Source organism: Lepidothrix coronata, unplaced genomic scaffold, assembly GCF_001604755.1.
Source record: "Lepidothrix coronata isolate B3197 unplaced genomic scaffold, Lepidothrix_coronata-1.0 Scaffold56, whole genome shotgun sequence".
NCBI classification, from domain to species: domain Eukaryota; kingdom Metazoa; phylum Chordata; class Aves; order Passeriformes; family Pipridae; genus Lepidothrix; species Lepidothrix coronata.
Genome location: NW_016690236.1, coordinates 3,387,880 through 3,411,728, shown reverse-complemented (window position 1 = coordinate 3,411,728; position 23,849 = coordinate 3,387,880). Strand labels below are relative to the sequence as shown.

Below are 23,849 nucleotides of genomic sequence, written 5' to 3'. Positions count from 1 at the left end.
TTGAATCTCTCCCCTGCCTTAGGCTATGTTCATAATTCTCATAATGTTCCTTTTTTTTTTTTTTTTTATAGAGTACTGCTATGCTAACAAGAGTCCTGTTAAAAATAGCCTAAATCTATTTTGGGCACAATTGTTCTGAAGATGGTCAATTCATAGGTTTCCAGTTTGCAGATCTTTTTCTTTTCACTACTAATAAATGTAGGCTGGTGGCAAAATAGGGCTTTAAGATCAAAAAACAGGATACATATTTACTTTCAATTCTGAGTGGAAAAGTTCTTCCTGATATTACTCCAGCAAAGAGTTTCTCTTATGCAACTATGCTGGTCTTTCTTGCTGTGTACAGGTGAAACACCAGGACATGCAGTAGGCAAGTCATGGTGGAGTGCAATTAAGGTAAGAGTTTACACTTGGGACCTTAAACCAATTCTAGATTAAGTCACCCAGACTTGGTGTTTAATGGATATTTTGCAGAGACACGATGTCCATATAGCTCCAGTTACATGCTTATTTAACTGACTTAAGGCATGAGCCAATTAAGTTATTTATTTTGACTTCAGTTTTCATGTAGGCTCAATCTCTGAGCTACCACCTTCTCAACCTTTTCACACACTTCCCTTTTTTTTGCAACCTTTTCTTATAGAAAGAGGGACTAAAGAAAAGCATTTTCTGACTATTTAAGTTTTTAAATTTTTTTCTTGAGGCCTGGCTCAGGGGTAGAGAGAAAAAGCATCACTATTTAAAAGGTCTCTGTCCCCTTGAAGCTTTTGTTGTATCCAAGCTGGCTAAAAGTAGTAGATACTAGTGTAGTCTTACATGGAAAACGTAAGTTATTTAAGATAAGCAGGTTAATTGTAATTCTGAAACAGACATGGCACGCCTGCCTTTATTGATTGTCACAGTTTAATTGTTATAGCTGACAATGTTTTATCTCTTTTATACATGGATTTTAGTCTCTCACAGATTAGATCCAACTATTCATTTTCCTTGAAGGGTGGGGACTTACAGGCTAGTGCACACTTTAAATTACCATTTGTTTTTAAAGAAACTCAAGTAGTCAGTAGACCACATGGGCTGGTTTTCACTTCAGAAAATACCCCTAATTGTAATGCTATTTGTCATTTTAAGACTAGGAGTATGACCTGAGTTCCCAGGCCCACATAGCAAATAAACACTCATGTCTCATGGGAGTAGTACTACCATCCTACTACTAACTTTGGCTCATTATGCTGAGATCACTGAACATTTAGTCTTTTTAACATACTGTGTATGTGATATATGAGAATGAGTGAGTGACTGTTGCTTGCAAATGTCCTCTGTTCATCTATAACATAAACAGGCCATACTTACTGGCCCCTAGGTAACCAGTTTTTGGCTCAATGTTTAATCTGCAGTCTCCTGGAAAGACTGTATGTTGGACCGGATTCTGTTTGTATTAGAAAATTATCTAGAGTTTGTAGAAATTCTAATGATTTACTATGCAGGATTCTAGCATATATAACCTAAACTGAATGCTATGATAAGTCCTTTACCCTATATGTCATAGATGCTTAAGCAGTAAATCATTCTAGTCATTGGGTTTGACCCCTACAACATCTTTTCTTTGTCTTTTAGAGGTTACATCCAGCAAACTGAAGTTCATTAACTCCTTAATGCTGTTACCTTCACTTTTTAAAATATTTACTAATGATTCATATACAATAAATAATCTCACTCTAATGATTTGAAATATGCTTCTTCCAATTTTCAGTTCTCTATTATCTCAGACTCTTAGAATTAGAAGAGAGAAAATGAGAAGGGGATGCAAGAAAGTCTGTGCTTCACTGCAGGAAAGTCTGTGCTTCACCAACTGTAACTATCTCATTATGCTCTTATTTGTATTGCATTCACCATCTCTTGCACTGAGGTTGTGATTTTTTTTTCTAGATGTTCTGCTTTGTATCTGCTTTCACTCTTCTTAGTACAATGGAACCTTCATCTTACACTTTCTTTTCCATTTGGAAAATGCGGTCAGACACTCAGGACAAACTAATTCATATCTGGTTGGGGTTTTTTTATTCATTTGTGTGGTTTTGTTTTGGGGTTTTTTTGCATTTCCAGAAAGGATATTTTCAAGGTGAGTTTTAGAACTTCCCTCTTGCACTAAGTTCTCAAGCTGTCTTCATCTGTAAAGTCCGTCTAGATGTGTTTCAGCACGTATTGCTGCCTGCAGAGTAGTAGCAGGCAACCTCAGAATCTCAGTCTTGTCAACTCTTGTAGTCCTCTCTTCTATTTTATTTACGACAGACCATACATATCCCACTGTTATGGTGGTTATCAAACAAAACCATTCTTTTCACTACAGAATCAACCATGATAGTTGCTTTCCTCTTTTAGGATTCCTTAACTGTCTTTTGTATTAGACCTTTGCTTCATCTATTACAAAACAGTGTCATAATTTCCTATCCTGCTTTAGCAGAGATAAATCTCTAGGCAGATGATATCCTGCATATAATTTTGTAATGTTTTCTTATTTTTAACGGGAGTGAATATCTCCTTTTTCTTTGCACCCTGCCCCCTAGTCTCCCTTTGAGCACCAGGCTGCACCAGGAATCATGTCTACATGATTCTTACTTCAGAACTCTTTTTGTTAGGTAGGGTATCAGAGGCACTTCAAATACTAACCAAGAAGTAAGGAATTGCAAAATGAGACATTTTACCTGCTTGTTGATTTCTACTCACTTGGACAAATTAGCTTGCGAGTTCAACAGCGCATATGGATCCATTTATGTCATTTGAACTGCATTTTCATGTATGCTCCATGCTGGGCAACTAAAAAAGAGAAGCAGGGAAGTGGAAGTACAGAAAGCCACAAACGGCAGTTTGATAATCTTTATAGTAAGAGCTCTTACCTGAAATGCACAGAATTTGTAAGATGAACGCAATTGAGACTATACTGTTATTACTGAGTCCATATTACTTACAAATTTGAGTGCTGTGAGCTTTAGTTTGTTGGTTATCTTACATTTCCACCAGATTAAGTTCTCATTTCTACCATTGGTTTTTCATTTGTTTTCAGCTTTCTGAAGCCAAATGACTGAAGTAAACACCAATCTTGCAACAAGAATGCATCCTACTTGGTCAATTAAGATTTTCTGCTCTTCAACTAACCCTAAATTCAAAGTGAAGATCACTTAATATGATCTTTCATGGTACAACAGAAAACTCAAACTGAAAACCATAAATCTTTTGAGAGCTGACAGCAGGAAATGACATCTTAACCACAAACCCAACTGAATATTTTATCTCACATGTACACATCTTTGCCTATGAATGTAATTTTTCAGAAATGACCATCAGTTGAATAACTGTGACAGGTGTCACCGTCAGTTGGTCATCGGACAAAACTGCCTCTGATATGCTGACTGGTACATCAGCAGCAGCCTTGCAGAGATGAATCTGCTAATGCAAGTGTATTTTTCTTGCCTTGGTTCTTACAGGGGAGTTACTCTCCATTACATAGCAACATGCTTTCAGTCCAGTGGGGTGACAGTAACAGGAGCGTCTGATCTTACTCTACCAGCAATAGCACTGATAGTCCCTTTCAGGTGCCATAGTGCATTGTTGAGTCTTTTCTTATCCACACAGTGATGGTCTAAAGTATGTGTATCCTTATTTCTTAAGAAGCTTTTGGATGGTCTGTATAAGTTAGATAAGGCTTTAGGAAGAAGGAATTACTGTAACGTTAGTATGCCATCCTGGAAACACTAATACTACTTAGCAAGGGCAAGTTTTGTGATATTAGCAATTTGGGAACTTTTCTTAAAATATTGCTTAATCTCTACTTTAGAATTTTAGTACAGCATCTGTAACTTTCCATTGAGCCATAAGCTTGGCATAAAAAGCTGTATGACTTGCAATATGACATTTGTTGCTTGTTTGTTTTGTTTAGATTTCTCTTCAGGAGAAATTTTTGTAACCCTCTAGGGAATATTTCTTGACTTAATGATTAGTAATAAGGAAAGAAATAAATGTTAAGAATTTTTAGGAGTGTAATAAAGACATTACATAGAAAACACCATTATGATAATTTAACTCTGTAACAAACATACAAGAACGTTATGCAATTCTTTTTTATTAATTTCAGTTATTAAAAAAATGTTTAGAGGAGAATAACAAATATAATCAAATGTACAAAACCATCTTCTACATGAACAAAAGGCATACTGACTAGGACCATTCAGGAAAAAGAAAACTAAGGGATATATGGAAGGAGGTTTACAAAACCAAGTGTAGAGGAGAGGGTGAATAGGGATTTATTTCAGTTCCATCATAAGAATGAGAGGCATAAAATAAAACCAGTAGTGTTCACAGCAAAACAAGGAAGATGGTTCTTCACACAACGTTATTGAGCTGCCATATGGTGTTACAGATAGTGAAAATTTACATGATCTCTGAGTGTGACAGTTCAGATTCCTGGAAAAAAAAATAACTTAACAACTGGTACCTAAAAAAAAAAGGATAACATTTCTGCTTAAGAAGTTTTTAAGCTGCATCTTGCTTAGAGAATTCAATTTCAGAATCACACAAAACAATCCTCAGCTAGGATTACATTTTCTTGACAACACTAAATTATAAATTTCATATTTTTTCTCTGTCTGGTCTAAACAATGTGATTAAAATGACTTAATATGCAATTTTGGAACTAAATGTACAATCTTACAAACTCCTGGCCCTTAAGTTTGTGGGCTGAGGTTGTACACTTTCCATTAAACTTGAAAATAATAGACTCTCATCTTTCTCAAACTGTACTTTTTACATGCTTACTCATGTAACAGTACTTACCTACTGATACAATTGAGCGGTGGCTTTGGATGAGCCTGGAAGATAGGGCTCAGTTACATAAGAACTGACATTTTGGATAAAGATGACCTTTCCTTGGAGACACCAAGGAAAAGAAACTTGATAATATGTGGTTTTGGTTTTTAGTTCATGCTCTGTAGTGGTTTGTGGTAGGTTCCTGGTAGTCATCTTTAGCTATATTGTTCAAGTTTTACAGAAGCTGGTATGAATTCCCTGCTTCTGATGAATTTTTATATCTTTGCAAAGCCTGCTAAACCATCTTTACAAATTTTTGATTGTATTAGGTTCAAAAAGGAATTATTAAATTTCTTTTAACAGAACAAAACTAATCTTACCTAAGGTTAGGTATCTAGAGAGAAAATTCTGGGTTTATAGCCAATTTCCCATATTATACAGTATTTGTTACTACTATTCCTCTTGTATTGTTACATGTTTTATTTGATGGAGGAGAAATATTTTGGTGGTTTTTTTGCTTTGCTTTCAGAACTAGGTATAAATATATCCCGAGGCATATAGTGGTATATGAGAGTTTCCTCCATCTGTTATGATTAGAAGGGGAAAATATAGGAAAAAAAGTTCTCTTTTAACAGAGGAAAACCAACCAGTTAAGCCTTGTCCTCCCTTCCTGAATGCATACACCTTAAGTTTCCACAGTTTAAAAAGAAGTATTTTTGTGGGAGCTGTTTATTAAAATAGTATTGCCTCTTTAGATTCTTGGCTTGTTTTCTTCTATTCAAAATAAATACTAATTTTTAAATGGAAGATGCATTTTTGTAATGACAGAATCAACTTACCGTAAGCCTCATCTTGTCCTTAAATTACATTTTCATTGCTATAGAATGAAGAAATAGAAAGATATGTTGCTGAGTATGCCAAGTTTGAAAAAGAACACTTCCCTTGCTTTCAATACAGGATTGAACTTGATGAAGAATCAGAAATTGGTTTTGCAACAAAAAACACTGGTGTTATGTTGCTATCAATTTTGCCAAGACCAATGCATTTGAAACCCAGAATGTCTATAGATTTCTTCATCATATACTGTTCTGCTTAAAAAGCAAAACACTAGCGATAAAACTTTCTCACTGAGGATAATGGAAAATTTTGTTATTGATTTTTAGTAAACTTTGGATTTTATTTGTATTGGAATATCACCTTTCCCCTCATCACCATCCCCCAAGCAAATAATGAAGACAAGGAACTAAATTATATCCAAAGTGTAATTTATAATCTAAATTACATCTGAAGTGTAACTTATAACATTGTGACTTGAGTCAGATTCACAGGTAAGTAACTTTTCTGCTAATTAAGAACAACATAGATTCTTACTTTATTTTAACACTTCGGTCTTTGAATTGAAAATAAAACCTTGCTGAAGGGAAATAGAAAAAATCATGGAAATGGAGAAAGCAAATCTTTAGGGTAGAACAAAGCAATGCTTGCAGGGTTGAACATCAGAACCCAAAAGGGGAAAATACCTATTTAAATCCCATATTTGTAGGATCTTTACAGTTTTTCTGTAGGTAATCAATCTTAAGCAACATTTTGGCTATATGTTTTATTAATCTTTTTTTAACTATTCTAGTAGCATGCATGAGCAGCAGGATATCTTTCATGTACAAAACACCTAGTATTAGTAAAACTGCAGTCCTGTCAATCTTTTATTTAAACAAAAGAAAAAAGAGGCCCCAGTAGAATTACTAAAGCTTAATGTTGCTTTCTGCCAATACAGGATGATTACATGTATGGGAGGATAACAAGCTGATGATTTCTGATATGCATGTATAAATAAATATTTTCATAAAGTATAAATGTGCTGTAAGAGTGTTAGCAACTTGATTTCTACTTTCCATAGATGTCTTGTGGCCCTCTGCCTAATCTTTGGAAACAATAACTGTGACACTGATGTATTCAGTGTTATTGTGCCTGTTGTATTAGGAAAAAAAAAAGACACTTCAGAATAAGATATTCTGTTTAAGATACATTTGGATGAACCTGGGGTAAATCTGCCTGGGAAAATGAGATTTAAGTGTCTAGAAAACAAGATTAGCCTTTTCCATTTGATCTTTGGTGAAACCATGTTGAACTGAGATGTTTCAGAGTTGACAGCTCCTAGTGAACTCACTTTTTCTTCACCTTATGGAATTGGAGAGCAGAGGCCACAGGCCCTGCTGCCCTTTTATTGTCTTATAGCTCTGTTGAGTCAATTCTCATGCAAGAACTTGTTTTGTGTATATTGAGTAGCTAGAGCTTCACTAATAGTATTTGACATTATAATAGATGTCTAGCTGAAATTATAGAGAAAGATTAGATGGATTCAAATCTCTGTGATTAATAGGATATGTTACTTCATGGACTTTTTTCTTCTTTGAAGTAAGAATACATAATGAATGTAATAATGTAGTTATAGTTTTTACAACTTCCTAGAATTATTACCTCAAAAAGGAGGCAAAAAGGTAAATGACAACTATCTCTTTCCTGTTTTAATAAAAGTCAAGCATAAATCTCTGTAGTTAATACAAAAAGAAGGTTACATGCTACTTTTTCTTAATGTAATGCTGAAGGCCACATACATGGTATCATTTAAAAAAAATACTGTGTGGCAGACCAACTAGATTCTGGAGATAAAAAATTGCAGTGGAATTATTATTTGTTCATAATTTTGTAAAAGAAAATCAGTGCTCTAAATAGATCTCTCATGTGGAAATCCTGTCTCGGTTGGTGCTCTCTTTCTACTCTGCTATTAATTCAGTTGAGCAATTTGCATTTACTGCACAAGAAACTTAGGGTGAATAAATAAGTATGGAATTTCCTCATTCCCAGGTAGGCATTTACTGTTTGCAATGAAAATGCCTATAGAGGTATTGAGCAGAATGTTCTAAGCTGAGTCTCCAATATTAGAGAAATCAAGTGTTGCTTTCAGATAAACTAAAGTTAGTAGCTCATAAAGCATGATACTTCTGAAAATCAGAACACTTATAGAGAATAATTGATATTTAGACATAAATTAAAGAATACCTGGAACACAATTGTCTTGTTTCCATTTATTTAAATCTTGCGACATGCAAAAAGGGAAAGCAGTGCTGATTAAATTATAACCATAAATGTAGTTTAAACAGAAGGAATGGATCAACTTGTGGGGAGTTTTCACATCTGGTTTGCTAAAAAAAAAAATCTCATAATACATTTAAGTGTAAGGACTGTCACAGTGCTACGTGAGTAAGGAAACTCTGCATGCTTCCCCACTCTTTCCATACTCTATAACAGTTCTGTAGAAATCTCTTCCAATTCACTAAAAAAACAAAGCAAAACAACAACAACCAAAAAAAACCCCCAAAAGATCCCAAACCATCCTTACTTTATATAAAGATCATAAAGAGTCCAGCAAGGCAGTTTACCATGTTAAATTAAAATCCTCATAAAGTTATGATTATCAATAATACATGTTGTAAAGGCTTGTAGTTGCAGTGCAAGGAAAAAAGAGAGGAAAAATAACATGGTCTCTCTAATGGCAAAAAAAAAAAGAACCTCTAAATATTGTTTCTTCTTCCTTGATAAAACTGTAACCTTTACTCATTGAGCAGTATCTGTTCACTTTGCTAACCAGAACATTTTGAATGCATTATTGCTGAAATACCAAAGGAGCCATGAGAGAGTTAGTTTGACCTATGTATAACAGATTAAACAGATCACTAAAATTGTTCATAACTTTAACTAAAAAGAGACATTGCTTTTTAGTTTTCAGAGTTTACAAGATTGGCAGGAAAATAAAGTGGGGGAGGTGTTGTCTGGGTTTTCTGGGTCTAGGGGCATAAAATTAGAACCTTTTGATATGGAGTCTTTGGAGGGGGGGGAAACTTCAACCACTGCCAAAAACACCCTCACCCTCTCCCCTAAAAAGAACATATAAACAAACAAGCACAACAACGAAACCACAAACAAACAAACAACCCCTCCCCACAAACCATGAGGCACCATTGTGAGGATTTTTTTATTTTTTGACCTGGAATCTATTCTTTATCCGATTCTTGTTTCACCTTAACTTTTTAATCTTTTTCCAACCCTACAGTGTCTCAAATGCATTTTCCTTCATTTAATCTGTAGTCTACTTTCACACTTTATAGAGCACCTGGTGTTTTTTATGGTATATTTCACAACTGGTGACTGTATCCCAGAATTCAGTCAGAATTTCAGATCATCTAGCAATATCCTGTTTCCATGTGGCTTGATTTTGACAGTCCAAATGTCTCAGGTAGAAATCAAAGTACTTTAATAGAAATCACTCCATGAGCAAGATGAGAATGTTAAAGATCTGACAACTTTTAGACTATTGTAGTGTGATTTTTTTCATTCACTAATTTGATAATTCTCCAGTAAAACCTACTGAAATGCCTAATTGCTGAGATATATCATACCTTTCAATTTTTTGTTCAATAAAGACCTAAAAAAATGAGCAAGACACAAATCTTAAAATGAAAACATTGTCAGTCAACAATCAAATACTTCTCTTATTTTATGAAGTATGCCACTATTGCCTTTGCTCCATTTTGATAATCAAATGGTCCAGCTGGAGACTAATTTCCTGTTCCACTTTCTCCCTGTATTTCTTGGACATCTTCTTATGGCATTGGGGCTCCCCAGGGACAGATTTTCCAAAGTAGATTCTCAACATGAGACTTTTCTTCTGTAACTTTAGGGATCTCAAAGTCAGTATATAGTGTCCCCCTGTTACTAACTGAGCATGTCCTAAAATTAGTGCTAAAGAAATGGAAAATGACTTCCACTTTGGAAGGGGCTTGTTGCTTTTCATGGACTTTAATGGGCAATAAGACACTTGGCTTTAGATTAGAACCTTAATTCTGGGATGACAAAAGGGAGGTGAGATCCTCTTCTATTTGTTTTACTCTTTCTGAGTGCAGTTAGTTTTGATTAATATCTGCCCACACATGACTACTGTTGAAAAAAATTGTAATTCTCCCTTTGTATTTCACATTCTTTGGCCCCACGTGAGGCAGTGAATGTTGGCACAATGCAAGAGGAATATCAAGGCAACGGTGCCCTCGAGGCATCCTGGCCTTTGCATGAATTTGAAGATTTCTATGTATTCCAGAGGCTGGAACAAATACAGTTCAACTGATAACCTGAAGGAAATGTCAAGCAAGCAGAAACACTTTTTCTTTTTTTTTTTAACCTTTGTGTGGAAAAATTAGTAGAAATAGCTTGTAAATGTCTATTTTTAAGATAAACCATCTTTAATGAAAGAAAGCAGTTAAACATACTTTGTAATGTCAACTGGACAGCTCTGGTTTGTTAAAACCAAATGGTTTGGCTTTGCATCTTAAGAGGGGGGAAAAAAGGAGTTTGCTTATGAGGTCAAGTGTTCAAGCCAACCTGAAAAAATGAGTAGTGTTATAATTGCTCCCACTGCTGTGCAAACTTGAAGCTGACTGATGAAATGAGTCTGCTTAATTATGAACTCTGATATTGTATATTTAGGGTAAATTTTGAAAACTCACTGAGTTTGAGCCCAGCTCTTTTTGATCTTGACTGAGAGTATATTGAACTTAACAAGTTGTTTTATTCCTACTGGTACTCAGCATTATTATTATTTAACAAGGCACCTGTTACACAGTCTAACTAAACAATAGGTCACACAATATGCAGAAAATCCCTTGAAACTACTGTACATCTAGACTTTGAAGTTCTGTTTAAAAAAAGAAGGGAATACACTTTTCCTCCATAATTTTAAAAATCAAATGACTTTTTAAGACCTCCTATGAATATTAGCAGCCTTGCTATGAATATCACTACATGAGTAAATCCCTTTCTCATTTGAGTCTTATCCCTTTTGGCTAGATTATTGGCATACTTGGAAAAGAGCAAGAAAAGGAATATGGACTTACAAAAATCAGATGTGATTTGAAAGAAGCCTATTACAATGTAAAAAGATATAATCACAACTAATTATTGCTCCTAATTCCCTCTGGTTGCTTTAAAGATTTCAGTGCAAAACTGTGGACTAGAAACATTAGCCCATAAGGTGAATAGTTTCAGATTTGTGTGGAAACAAATATTCCTTTGTACTATTTTGATTTTTATGTAGTTTTACCAACTAGAATACTAGAAATCCATGGATCCACCAAAACCCATCTATTTTCATTATAAGAGATTAGAGACTTACTCGGAGTAATCCAAGAGCAAAAAGCATGTGGTGCAGCTGTCTGCTATCTGCTTAAAAAGCAAGGAAATGCATTTGAAACTATTGTGTAAGTTGTCTCATCTTTCTTGTGCTGTCATTGTAGTCTCAGCAGCAACACCATATAGTTTGGGTTCATTAAGCTTCACCAGGTTACTTACCTAATATGGCCAGATCCCAGAAAAAAAATACTGTCTCTTGTTTCTTCTCTTTCTTCTCTTTCCATGTAGCTGAGCTCATGGGCTTTGAGATGTTGCCTTTGATCATATACTAGTCTGTAAAACAAATTAAATAAGCTAACATTAGGTTCCCTGACAGTCTGATCTCCTCTGATCTCCTCTGTGTTTCCTCAGCTGGGGCAACTCAGAGCCCAGCACCAGCATGTTCCCTCATCCCATAGTCCTTCCATGGTTGAGGGGCTGCTCCTGGCTGGTCCCATCTCAAGAGAACAGAAAAATAAGATGGAAGTATGACTTTTCTCTACCCTGTTTAAGTGAGATAGCTTTGAGTGGCCTTACAGTTACATAAAGAGATTAGAATACAATTATGACTAACCCCATGCCGTTACTAGGGGAAAAAACAAGATCTGACTCCTGAAAAAAATGGTGATTTTTGACCACTCAAAATGATAAGGCAGAAAAGATAAGCAAAAGTGACTTCTGTGCATCTCTGAAAATTATTTTAATGTAATAATGCACAGTTGGGAACATTTTTTTTAATACAATATCTGAAATTTTTAGCTTTTTAATTTACATGCTTGTCTCTGCCTCCTCCTTCTCTACCCAGATCAGCTGGTTACCCTGGGAAGATGCCAACACTGCAGGGAGTCTTACTAAGAAGCTGGAGTTGGTTTTAGTTTTGAATACACTCAGGCTTATATTCATTATCAATAGAGAAGATTAGGTTGAGTTCCACAGCTGGAACCTGCTACTGAAAATGGTCTGTTGATCTACCCTTTGCACTTAAGAATTTTATGCTGGGACAGATTAGCTGAAGTGTCCCTGTGGAGTGTAGCTGTAGGTTTGTGATGGGATAGGAATTTAAAAAATAGATTGCGCCCAGCATGCTACCCACTTTTTAGATTGGTAGTAGCTGCTTAAATTCAAGTTAGAAAGAGATAAGCAACCAGAAGGATGATGGATGTACTGTACTGAAGCTGCTTTGCCCAGCGATGATCTCATTCCATGTTGCCTGCATCAGTTTGGTGGTTAGTCTAGTTAGTCAGCATTAGTCTAGTTTAGCCTGAAGTGTTGAACATCAAGAAACTGGTCAAAGGAGAGATAAACAGGTTGTGCTGAAATAAAGAAGCAGTCAGGAGCAGGTCTAAGAATGCTTCATTACATACATTCATTAATGATAATGGGGAAAATTAGGGCAGCCTTCACTATATCACAGGGAATTAGGATCTCCGTCACCCTGTGCTGAGTGCTTAGGAATATGAAATTTCCTGGCCAGACTGGGAAGGAAGGAGTTGTTTGTGGCCTATGATGCAATCTGCATATCAATGTACCTTTGTTCTTTAATTTGTTGTCTTTTATCTTTTTTTTTCTTAGCAGCTTTTGAAAAATGAAAAGGTTAGGGATTGAATTTTGAATTCTCACAGATTGTGGTTCCTCATCCATCTGGGTTTGTGCCCAGGATGCATCCCTAGGTCTGATAGCAACAATGACACTCTTGATTCAGAACAAAACATACTTTTCTTTTAAGGGAACATGTTATGGTTTTTATTAAGCAATTGTTTAGCAGAGGATAAAACCTTCTTAGTAACCAAGCTAAGCATGCTACAAATGCAAACTGTTAGTAATGGTAACTTCTGGATTGAACATTTGTACGGAGCTTTCCTGTTTTGCTGTGTCTTATTTGTTACAAAAAAAAAAAAGGAAATAAAAAATCCAAAACTTCTGCTTTACTGTTTTTCTGTGATATGTATCCAAAAAGTTGATACATGGGGTTTGGTTCAGGTTTTTCCTTTTTTACAATGGAACGATTAAATCTAGTTTAAGGATGATGGCAATAGCATTCTTTAATAATTTCATTAATAGTTTACAAATTGGATTTCTTGTGTAATTCCTTCCAACCCTATCTGTTGGACTGACTTTTAGTGCAATAATGATGTGTGAAAATAAGTATTTTTGTTATGACTAAGTATATGTGGTCTGAACATGACACTAAAAGACAAGAACAAATTTACTTTGTGGTTTGGACCTGAATAAATGAGGAATTGATTAATTTTCTCTCAAAATATAAGATATGTCCTATTGGCTCAGACAAACCATCTGTCTAGATTGTCTATCTTTTTAAGGAGACCACACTGTCTGTAGTCCATTTCCTTCATGCTTTTCCATCATCTGCATTCATTGAATTAGGTATGCAACATAGTACTACTCCGACCTTTTTTTCCCTCTTTTTTAAAACCAGTTTATGGTTCTAATCTCCATTACTATGTCTGATCCATTTTTAGACCTCACAGTTTAAACCTCTCATAACAACAAATTCCAGAAGTTCACTACCTGCTGTATCAAAACAAAAAAACCCCAACAACACAAAACCAGAACCCAACCCAAACCACAAACCTCTCTTTCAGCATTTTTAAACTAATCTCCAACTATTTTCAACAACGTGAAAAATGAAGATGGATCTAAGCAAGAATCTCAGACCTCAATATCCCCACATTTCAGCATTTTTGGTGTCTGAATCAGTATGATGGGCTGAAGCCAACCCTGCAGTGTGGATCAGCAAGTCAAGAGGGAAGTTTCAACCCTTAACTAAACCTTGTAATAGCTAACAACGTTTTTTCTGACCACAAGGAATCAAGGGCAGCACAGGTGGAATACACCTTTACTTTGTTATACTTACAGATGAGATCTAGGGAGCAAGGACAGCAAAGACAGACAGGCTTAAAATTGGAAATAATTTGCATGAAGTGAAAAAATCACTAGAAGAAAATAGTGGATTTCTGTTGGGAAATATGAGTGCTCCACTTATGTTGGAAGAGTCAAATTTACAACTGCAGGAAAGGGAACACCTGGCTTGATAGAAAATCCTCAAAAGATATTCAAGAGTTACAGCTTATTGCAAGCTGAAGATGAAGCTGCCTAATTATCAAATACCACAGGATAATGTACATGCAGAAAAATGGGTTGGGATGTTTTGTTCTGCACAACACAGGTCAGTTTTGAAGTATCCTTTTCAGTGTTGGGCACCATCTTTCAATAAACTCTTGGATAAACTAAAGGTTATTCAAATGACAGTTATAAGGATAAGTGTAACTTTAGAAAACAAAAATCTATAAAGCCATGTCGGAAAAACTGATCTTATTTAGCTTAAAATAAGAAGATTAAGTAAGGAAGGGTATGTGTTCAAATATGTAAAAGGCTATTTTAAATAGAAGAAAAGAATTTGCTTTGGTAAAGAAAACCTATTTAGGAAAAATAAGGATCATTACAATAACTCATTACACTATTCTGTGTTTGGAGGCAAATTTATGTCAATACTTTTTGACAATTTTTATAGGTCTTAATGCTTCAGCATTTTACATTTGAAGGGTTTAACATATTCTTAATTTCCACAATAGGCAAAATATTGAACAGAAAATTTGAAGCACTGAATTAAAATGCAGGGAATGCAGCAGAATACATATGAGTGGAGAAGAGGTATGCAAGAACAAAGTTAGTGGAAACTGCATCTTTTTATAGAAATAATTATTTCTGCCATTGTTTTACCAACTATATAGAAATGTCTCTTGAATTGGTTTAGGACTGTTCTGTCCTGTTATATTTCCGAATTTTATATGCTATCTCATAGATTGTCACTTGGAAGACTACTGCAGGAAGGTATATATCATGCTAAGTGTTTTTATGTTTAGTGGTTGTGTGCTGTTAGATCCTAATATGTTTTGTTGAATCTAATTTTGTTTATTTAGTGACATGACTTCAGCTATACAGTTTAGATTGTGCACCACTTTCAGTTAAGAACCAGCATAAATTTGCAATCAGTCATTTTATTGTTTACAGTCAAAGGTTATAAAAATCATAATCAGTTTACAGGATGTAAATCAATATTCTATGCATACCTGTTCTTCTGTGAGACCTTACACCACAAGACGGAAGAAAAACCATAGTAAAGAGAAAAATCCTAATATAAGTCAGCTGAATAAAATGTATGCTAGGGCTTTCTCCATTCTAAATTTAGGGCAGCTTTAGAGACATGTAATTTACTTTGAGTAATTCAAACACTTTTCTTGAGATGCAGCCTTGTGCTGTCCATTTTTGCATTATATTAACCCCTTATTATAGCCAAGGTTGCAAGGGTTTTATGCTATTGCAGTCATTTCGTCTGTAGCATAGAGAAATTCTAATGCTGGATGCCAATAGTTTTGAATTTAACAGTTTAAAAGGGAATCACTGAGGACAAAGAAATCCCAATAATCCTGTAATCCTTGCATATCAACTGGAGTCAAAGGGCTGAGGACTAAGGATTCTTGTCTTGTTAGTTAATTTTCAAAAGGCACCAATTTTTATACTAAACAAAAGAGACATTTCTAGATAATAAAGTGCAGGCTGCTAGGTCAAGCATTGCAGCAAATGATTTTGTACCAATAATTTTGGAGAAAATTACATTTTAGGATTCCTAGCTGGAGGTTTGGTGTACAACAGGTTCCCACGGGTTACGTTTTACAGTGAGGATGCCTGATCAAAGTTAAGGAAAATATTTCAATTGCTATTGATGATCTTCAAGCTACCATGTTTAGACCCTTTCCTAAATGAGGGTATGTACCAAAAAAAGATACATTTTTGAATGTGCTTGTGATGAGCGAGGAAGTCCATTACACACCTAATCAGTAAAACTGGCAGTACTCCTAAATATTTCCACTAAATCATGTTTTATACAAATAAGAGATTTTGAGAAGTGTACTACAGCCTAAATCCACTGTACCAACATTTTTCAGTAGCTAAGTCTTCTGAAAAGCTTGTTACTCTGAGTAGATAAGTAATATGATAAAAACGTGTAATAAAACTTTGGATTGAATAATGCAAGGTCAGAAAATGCATCAATGAGCAGCTGTTCTGGTCACTTTGGCACTGAATCTGAATTGCCTTTTCTTTTTCTTTCTTTTTCCACTATACATTTACAGCTAATTTACAGTATCTACATAGAACATTGATATTTAAGACACTGATCAATATCCTTTTTTTTTCTATGCTTTTAAGCATGAGAGGAAATATAGGGGAGTCCTTTCTGTGGAGGAACTGAGGAAGCTTACTACAATGCCTTCATCTTTTGGAATGGCTCCAGAATGGCACTTCCACAGTCTTTTGAGTTGCTGCACTCAGGGAACAATGTTTTCTAACTTTGAGATTTACAGTAAACAAAAATTCCACTGAAACTCACCAGTGTGAGTTTCAACACACAAGACTACATGTGTTGAAAAAAAGCAAACCATACTACTTGTGGTTTTAACTCTTGGGTGCCTCTACATGTCTAGTTAATAGGAGAATGAAATGGAGATTGCTTTGATTCAAACAGGAAAAATAAATACAAAGATAATAGAAATGACATTCTGTGAAAAGAAAACATTTGTTAGTATTTAACTCTACAATAAGCAAATAGACCACGCTATGAAAGCATGCTACTGATTTTTCTTGCTGCTGTTGACTCTCTTCTATTTCCCAGTCTCAGCTCACATTTCTTGTAGTGGTTCCTCTCTGACTTTTCATTTTGCTAATAACTGGAAATAGGAAACAGGTATTGAAACACATCTGTGTTTTAGAAGCAGAATGTATCTGAAAGGAACATACCAGGTATGTCTAGATAGAGGGGAGGAATGTGTTTGTCAGATGTATGTTACACCAACTTGAACAAGAGATTGGGGCTTGGATTTTTTAAATGGATCCTTAAAACAATACAAAAATATTTTCAAGGAATCTTACTTCTGACATAAAAAAATCCTTTCTTTTTCAATTGCTGCCATTGAAACACAACAGGGTAAGACCCAGACCTGTGTCTCTACACTGTTAGGGGTATCTCTTGAGTCATTTGTGTTTATAAGGTCAGTTCACTCTCAGTGTACAGGGTCACTTAGAATTGTAAATTAATTGTCCCGTAGGCTGATTTCTGTTTAAGTTGAAGACACAAGAGGAATACTAATCATTAGATGGTGGAAGGAGAAAATATATTTAAATGGGTAAACCTTTAAATTAGGCATCTTTTACGGAATGGAGAGAAATACAGTCTAGATTGAGTAAAACCTTAGTGGCCCAGAACCAATGGCATATTTATTTGTTTGTACACTGAATCTATAAAGTATTACAGATTTCAACCACTTTATTTTTTAAATCTTTTGATTAGACTGTGACTTGAGCCACTATTACGATGATTACTGGCTTTCAATTATACATGTTAAACTTGCTATATGGGCCAGTTGGTAGAAATGCTCTATTACATAAAAACGTTTGATCCCATGATGGATGTTCTATGAATTGGGGGGGGGGGAGAATGAAAGTGCTGGGGAACGGGGGAAGTACATAATGAAGACAGCTGATATTATGATGGCACAGCAGGAGTGGTATGTTCCATCCTGTTTTGTGATTTAGTTTCGGGAAGGCTCCTTGCATGGCACTCAGCTACTGAAATAATATTATCTGTGCAGGATTTTTCAGGCAGGTTTTATTTACATGCTGCAAGAGAACTTCCTTTCTACATCAGCCTGTGATGCTTTTGAGAGATTTTAACATGTTTAAACTCAAATCAGTAATGCTGTAGTTCTATTTAGATGGGGTTTGCATCCTGGACTATGGTCTCTCTAGGCTTTAATCCTCTCCTTTGATCTGAAGTGCTGTAAGGGTCCCATGAAGAACAATGGGCCTTTTAATTTATGTACACTATTTTCTATCTTCATAACTGTTCTGCTTAACTTCTACTGTGTGTTTATTTCATTGCTTTACTCTCTTGTAATGTGCTTAAAAAATGTTAGTGCTTCAATAATTTTCTAATAACTATACAAACTCTCAAAATGCAGATCTATTTAAACTTCAGATTTCATTCTGATTGCAAATGAAGTGATTACTTTCTAGCACCAAAATAATTTATGTGTGTAGCATCAAGCTGAAATACTGTCTTGGAAATTATAAGAAATAAATCAAAAAGAACAGGAGGTACCTAAAGGCTTACTAGAGACACCTTTATGTATAACACCCAGAATGTTGCTCCCAGAATAGTTACATAATGGGATTCCCGAAGAATAAGAGCAGTGTAACATGAGGAGACTGCCAACATCCAATCAAGGCAGTCAGGGATCTGCCCCCACAGTTGGTTCCCATACAGTCTTGTTACCAAAAGATGTACTCAAGTGATGCAGAAAACAATTGAAAAGCTTTCTAAATATTTACACAAGGTTCAATAACGCTGATCACATCAAGCAAAAAATAATAGTATAGAGAATAACTTTTTCCTTTTGCATAGCTGAGATCTGAGCAGGCTGTAGTGTGTTTCTTTGATTGCAATGTTCATTTTTTAAAAACAACTTTTAATCCCAGTGTAACTGGAACACAGTATCTGTACTCAGTTTTATTTAGGACTCTGAATGGGGTGTTACTTCTCTTCGAAGACGGCTCCAAGATGTCATTGATAGGAAGGCTACAAATAATTATAGTACTCTTTCTAACATGAAAAAATCTTTTTTTCTCCGGCCAAAAATAGCCACATACTCTCTTTAGTGAAGCTGCCAACACTGCTCAGCAAGTAACTGATTAGGATTCACAGAAATTGCCTTGCATGATTCCTCTGTGCACGTTGTGCCCAACTTCAGCTCTTGGTTTCGGAGCCAAATGAAATGAGCCGGGCACGTTGCTCTCCCCTCTGGGCTTGGACCTACAAGGGGCTTCATCTCGTCGAAGCCGGGACGAGCCCAGCTCTCCGAGGCCGGGCCCGCTCTGCTCTCCTCTCCTCCCCTCCCCTCCCCTCCCCGACAGCGCCGCAGCGCGCCCCGGGCGGCCCCTTGCCCGCGGTGCGCTCCGCTCCGCTCCGCTCCACTCCACAGGGCGCCAGCGGCAGGCGGCGCCGCCGCGGCAGCAGCAGCAGGAGGAGGAAGAGGTGGAGGAGGAGGAAGGCGGCCGGCCCCTCTCAGCACGCAGAGGCGCAGGCAGAGGGCGCTTTCGCCATGCGCAGCCCCCGCCGCCGCCGCGCAGCCCCAGGCGCCGCGCACCCCCCGGGCGCGCCGCCGCTGACAGGCGTCCGGCACAGCGGCGGGAGCGGCAGAGCCCCTCGGCCCGGAGCCCCCGGCCCCAGACAAGGGAACTCCCCCGGTGCGACTGGTCTCGCTCTGCTGCTCGCTGGCTCTCTCCCTCCTTCCCCTCCCTCCTCCTCCTCTCTGCGCTTTCCACCTCCCCTGCTCTTGAGTGAGCGCAGCCTCGGATGTCCGGTTTCCTGGTGGGTTTTTCACCTGGCAAACTCTGGATAACTTTGGTGAGAATTTGCGAAGCGGCTGGGAAAGTTGGGAACTCCCCTTCAGGCGTCTACGAGCTTCTGCTACCGCATCTTCTCCATCCCACGGATTTTACTGCCTTGGATATTGCGAGGGGAGGGAGGGGGGAGAAAGACAGCGAGAGAAGGGGGGAAGAGGAAGAGAAGGAGCCTCATAATTTCGCCTGCATTCCTCCGGCTGCCCCGCGGCCCCGCTCCGCCCTGCACCATGCACTTGCTGGAGGTGCTCTCCCTGGGCTGCTGCCTCGCTGCCGGCGCCGTGCTCCTGGGACCCCGGCAGCCGGCCGCCGCCGCCGCCTACGAATCCGGCCAGGGGTACTATGAGGAGGAGCCCGACGCGGGGGAGCCAAAGGTAAGACCGTGCCCCCGCTCTAGATGCCAGGTCGCTCCTCTAGGCATGTGGCTGCGAGTCCCCTTGAAGGAACGGCTTGGAAATCGCTCCAAGGAAAAGATCTGGGAGAAGCCTTTTGAAGTGGCGGGGTTCCTTAAAAGTGAAGGAATAATTTTTTTTAAAGTGTCTGGATTTTCAGGGTTCTTGGAGTCCAAGGCTGCGTGGGGAACAGCTGCATTTACAAAGAGATGCGAAACACCTGATGGGCAGAGGCAGCCCACGGGCTGCGCTGCTGCCGCGGTGCAGGGGCTGCCCGGTGGGAGCGATCCCGGCCCCGCCTGTGGTAGCAGAACTGGGACAGGACAGCAGCCCGCGGGCTACGGCTGCTGCCGGCCCTGGCAGCGGGGGCGCGCCCCGCGGGCGTCTCGGTGCGAGGTCCTGGGCTGGGGAACGCGGGAGGGAAGGCTGAGAAACACTCAGGGGAGCAGCTGGGCTGCTGGAGTTACTGACGCTTTGGGGGAGCTGCTGCTGCGTGACAGAGTTGACGGGAGATGTAAGGTGACACTCGCAAATCTCAGTTCTGCCCAGACGCACAATGAAAGTTGCGCTTAAATTCTCGGATTCCAGACACAAATTCTCTGTTAATTTTTGTTTGCATAGTAAGTTTCGTAACAAAATTCAAATACCTTGGGTACTTTGGTGCTTGTGGTTTTGCAGTTCCCGGTATGCTGATGCATAAAAAAGATGCATAGTATGTGGCTGTATAAGCATGTGGCATTGTTAGGAAGACCACTGAGGTCTGAGCATATTACAACTCTTAGCCTTGTCTTATTGTTTCTGACATACTTATTGAAAGCAATCTTGACCCAGTTCATTCATTATTTATTTCAGCATGGGGCAGGGAGGGAAGTGTGTGGATTAAAAACTAAGCTAATATTCTGATTTCCCCCTCCCTCCCCCCTCCCCATGCTGTTTGTTTTACTGATTAAAAATTTGGGAGATTTTACTGTCACTGCATGGGAAGTCAAGTTTCGATGGTGTACATTAGCTGTACTTACTTCAGGTATTCAAACTGTTGTAGACTATATGATGTACACAGAAGTCATACTTTTCAGATAATATTCTGCATGGAAAAGGTTACTGATTATACTGTAGTCTATAATTAATACAGTAGTCTATAATTAATACAGTCTATATACTGTAGTATAATTAATACTGTAGTCTATAATTAATACAGTCTATATACTGTAGTCTATAATTAATAAGTATTTTAATTATAGACAAATGCTTACATTGCAACACTCTGAGTGCTAATACACTATCAGTGATCATATTACTTAATGTTTAGCAAGTGTTTTTCAAACTTCAGTTATTCAAAAGTAGGAAAACAGAAAATCAATTCACCTGGCCACTCATCACTTAGACTATTTATACAAGTTTAAAAAAAACCCAAAAAACCAACAAAACCCCAAAACTTAGTGGAAGGTAAAGATACCTCAATGCTTTACAACCCATGACTGTAAGTGAGATATTTACAGGGTGGAACTAGCATTTGAGTTGTAAAGCCTCAGAATAGTTTATGCTCAAAAGATAGAAAGAATCGAAACTGGAGCACAGTGAATATTTTGTACGCTTAAACTGCTGAGGTAGAACAGCTGATAGTGAAGGTATTCACCTCAGATCCCATGCACATGGTGTGGACAGTCAGTGTGTTTCTGGAAGAAACCTCGAAGTCTTTGAGAGCTGCCACTGTCCTGCATTGTGTGGAAGTGCAAGTACTCTCTGGAAAAAGAGGAACTGTCAGCAAACCAAAGGAAGGAAAGGTCAAGAGACTGGGAAGTGAGTGGGATAGCATGTGTTAAGTGATTACATTAATAGAAAAACGTTTTTGTGCCTGACTACTGGTGAGTAGTAAGCAGAGAGAGAAAAAGACTCTGGTTCCAAAGAGATTTAGTCATGTTGGAAGTCTTTAATTGTGATTTTGTTGCTTTTGCTGGAACGGTTTGAGTGAGTACTGAATGGGTTGTTATTGTGATGAGTGAATATTGAGAGGAATATCTGAAGTAATTATGAAAGGATTAAATAAGTAAACTGCAAATAATTGTTTCAAGGAAAATATGATAGTATTGTCAGTATAAAGTATCTGCTTGAACTTTGTTAACTTCAATGAAATTCATAGGTGCTATGCTTCCTCTGTTTTGACTTCCCATCCATATGCCATGTTACTCCATGTTAAGTGCAGGTTATGCAGTCCTTTGGGTCAGCTTTTTACACATTATCTTTATTTCTCTCTACTCCTACATTAGGAACGTTAGCTTTAAAAAACACTTTAAAAAGTGTGGATGAAGTTGAGGGTCCTCCAACATAGAAAAAGCTGGGCAGAAAATAAGGATATCGTGTTTTTAAGCAGGTAATTTTCATGTATTAATCTTGTCTAGAGATTTGCAGCAACTTGAAAGCGTTACAGATATAAATAGTAGTAGTTCTTCATACGGAGCTCTTGCAAGGGCATGTTCTGCAGCAAGTGGGCACCGATAAGCTTGTGCAACACTGCTTTCCCCCCCAACCCCGCCCACCCCGGTTTTTTTTTCAGCCTAAGGGTAAAGTTCGTTATTTAACAAGCTTTCAGGGCCCAGATTAATACTTTTCATCTGAACTGTCAGCTCAGTGGGATGGGAATGAACCTTGCCCGTAAATCACCTTTTTCGGATTTCCTGCAGCATAAGGGGTTGCCCCGACGAGGCGACCCCCTCACAGTCACACCCCGCCTCTCCCCGGCGGCCCTGGCCCCTTCTCTCCGCCTGCTTGGCTTGCTGTGGAACGTAACCTGGTACTTCAGTTGTCTCTCTGCTTAAGGTGGGTCCCGGGGAATCAGCTCTCCTGCCCCCAGATTTCAAGCAGTTTGGCAGGGACCCGCCGCAGAGATGCTCGCAGCAGCTGCAGCAAGGAGAGGGTGAGCTGTGGTGCCATACTGGTGACTTGAAACTTAATCTCCCTGTTCTGTCTATTAATGTTTTAGTAACTTTTACATGTGTTTTGTCTCTGGCTGTTGTTCTTTAGGTAATTTTGAATGGGCCACGATGGGTGAATCTATACTGTCTACCTGTGAGAGTATTATTTAAAAATAAATAAAATAAACTTCTTAGGTTATTGAAATGAAGGTGTAACAGTAGCATGTACCTAGAATTCATTAATGGCAATAAGATAACAATAGCAGAACTAGGTTATTATAGTAAGAATAACTGAAATGAAGCCACACAGTTGCAAGAATTTGTCATAGCTGCATCATCATTTTGTTACATAGTCTAACCTTTAGGATAATGTGACTATACAAAAGCAATATTGGTCAATTTTCCTGTTTAGTTTTAAGAGGTTTAAAACTATGTTTATGCAAGGATTCTTTGTTTTGTATTAGAATGGGACTAGCAAATGAAAATATATTTGCCTGTTCTAAAGTACACCCCTGAAAATTTCATTGGGGCCTCTTTACACAGACAGCATTAAGTACAGAACACTCTGTGCTGTGATTCTATGATTTGCTTTTTTTGCAATGAAAATATATGTGCTTATGTGAGCTGCATTTATCTTGGATCCTACCTCACCAGAGATACACCTTGTTATTATTATTGTTTTAAAATTATTTAAAATCTGACCTAATCATACAATGCTGTTTGTTGATGGCTAACAGAGTTTGAATATTGTTAGTTAATGGGAGTGTGAGGAAAAGCAGTGTCAGTTTCCAGGGTTTCCTCCTGTCAGTGTATCTCCAGGGTATAATCTCAGACCCATCAGGTTTATGGCCACCTCTAAGTTTATGAAGTGTGCCTTACTCTGTGTTGTGATGTTACATGCACTGGTGAGAGATGAAGCTAGATTTTCTGCTCTGAAAACAAGCATAAACCTCACTCCCAGTGCTTAGGTTGTTTCTTAAGTGCTAAATTGAGCGTGTAGGGAGAATGTTTTTTTTTTCTGCTGCTGCTGCTTAGTCTGCTGCAAATTTTCTTT

General features: G+C 37.8%; 1 protein-coding gene across 3 annotated transcripts in view; it reads left to right on the top strand.

The window, feature by feature from the left end:
- The first annotated feature begins 19,496 nt into the window (after positions 1–19,496).
- The window catches only part of VEGFC (vascular endothelial growth factor C), a 79,933-nt gene continuing 75,580 nt past the window's right edge, over positions 19,497–23,849 (top strand). The window contains exon 1 of one of the 3 annotated variants that reach the window (XM_017816490.1): positions 19,497–19,865. In XM_017816490.1, coding sequence (XP_017671979.1) covers positions 19,722–19,865 — 144 coding nt within the window. In that variant the 5' untranslated portion in view covers positions 19,497–19,721. Of the gene's footprint in view, positions 19,866–21,727; positions 21,749–22,483; positions 22,701–23,849 lie in introns of those variants that run through there. The other 2 variants (XM_017816492.1, XM_017816491.1) reach the window with 2 other exon arrangements.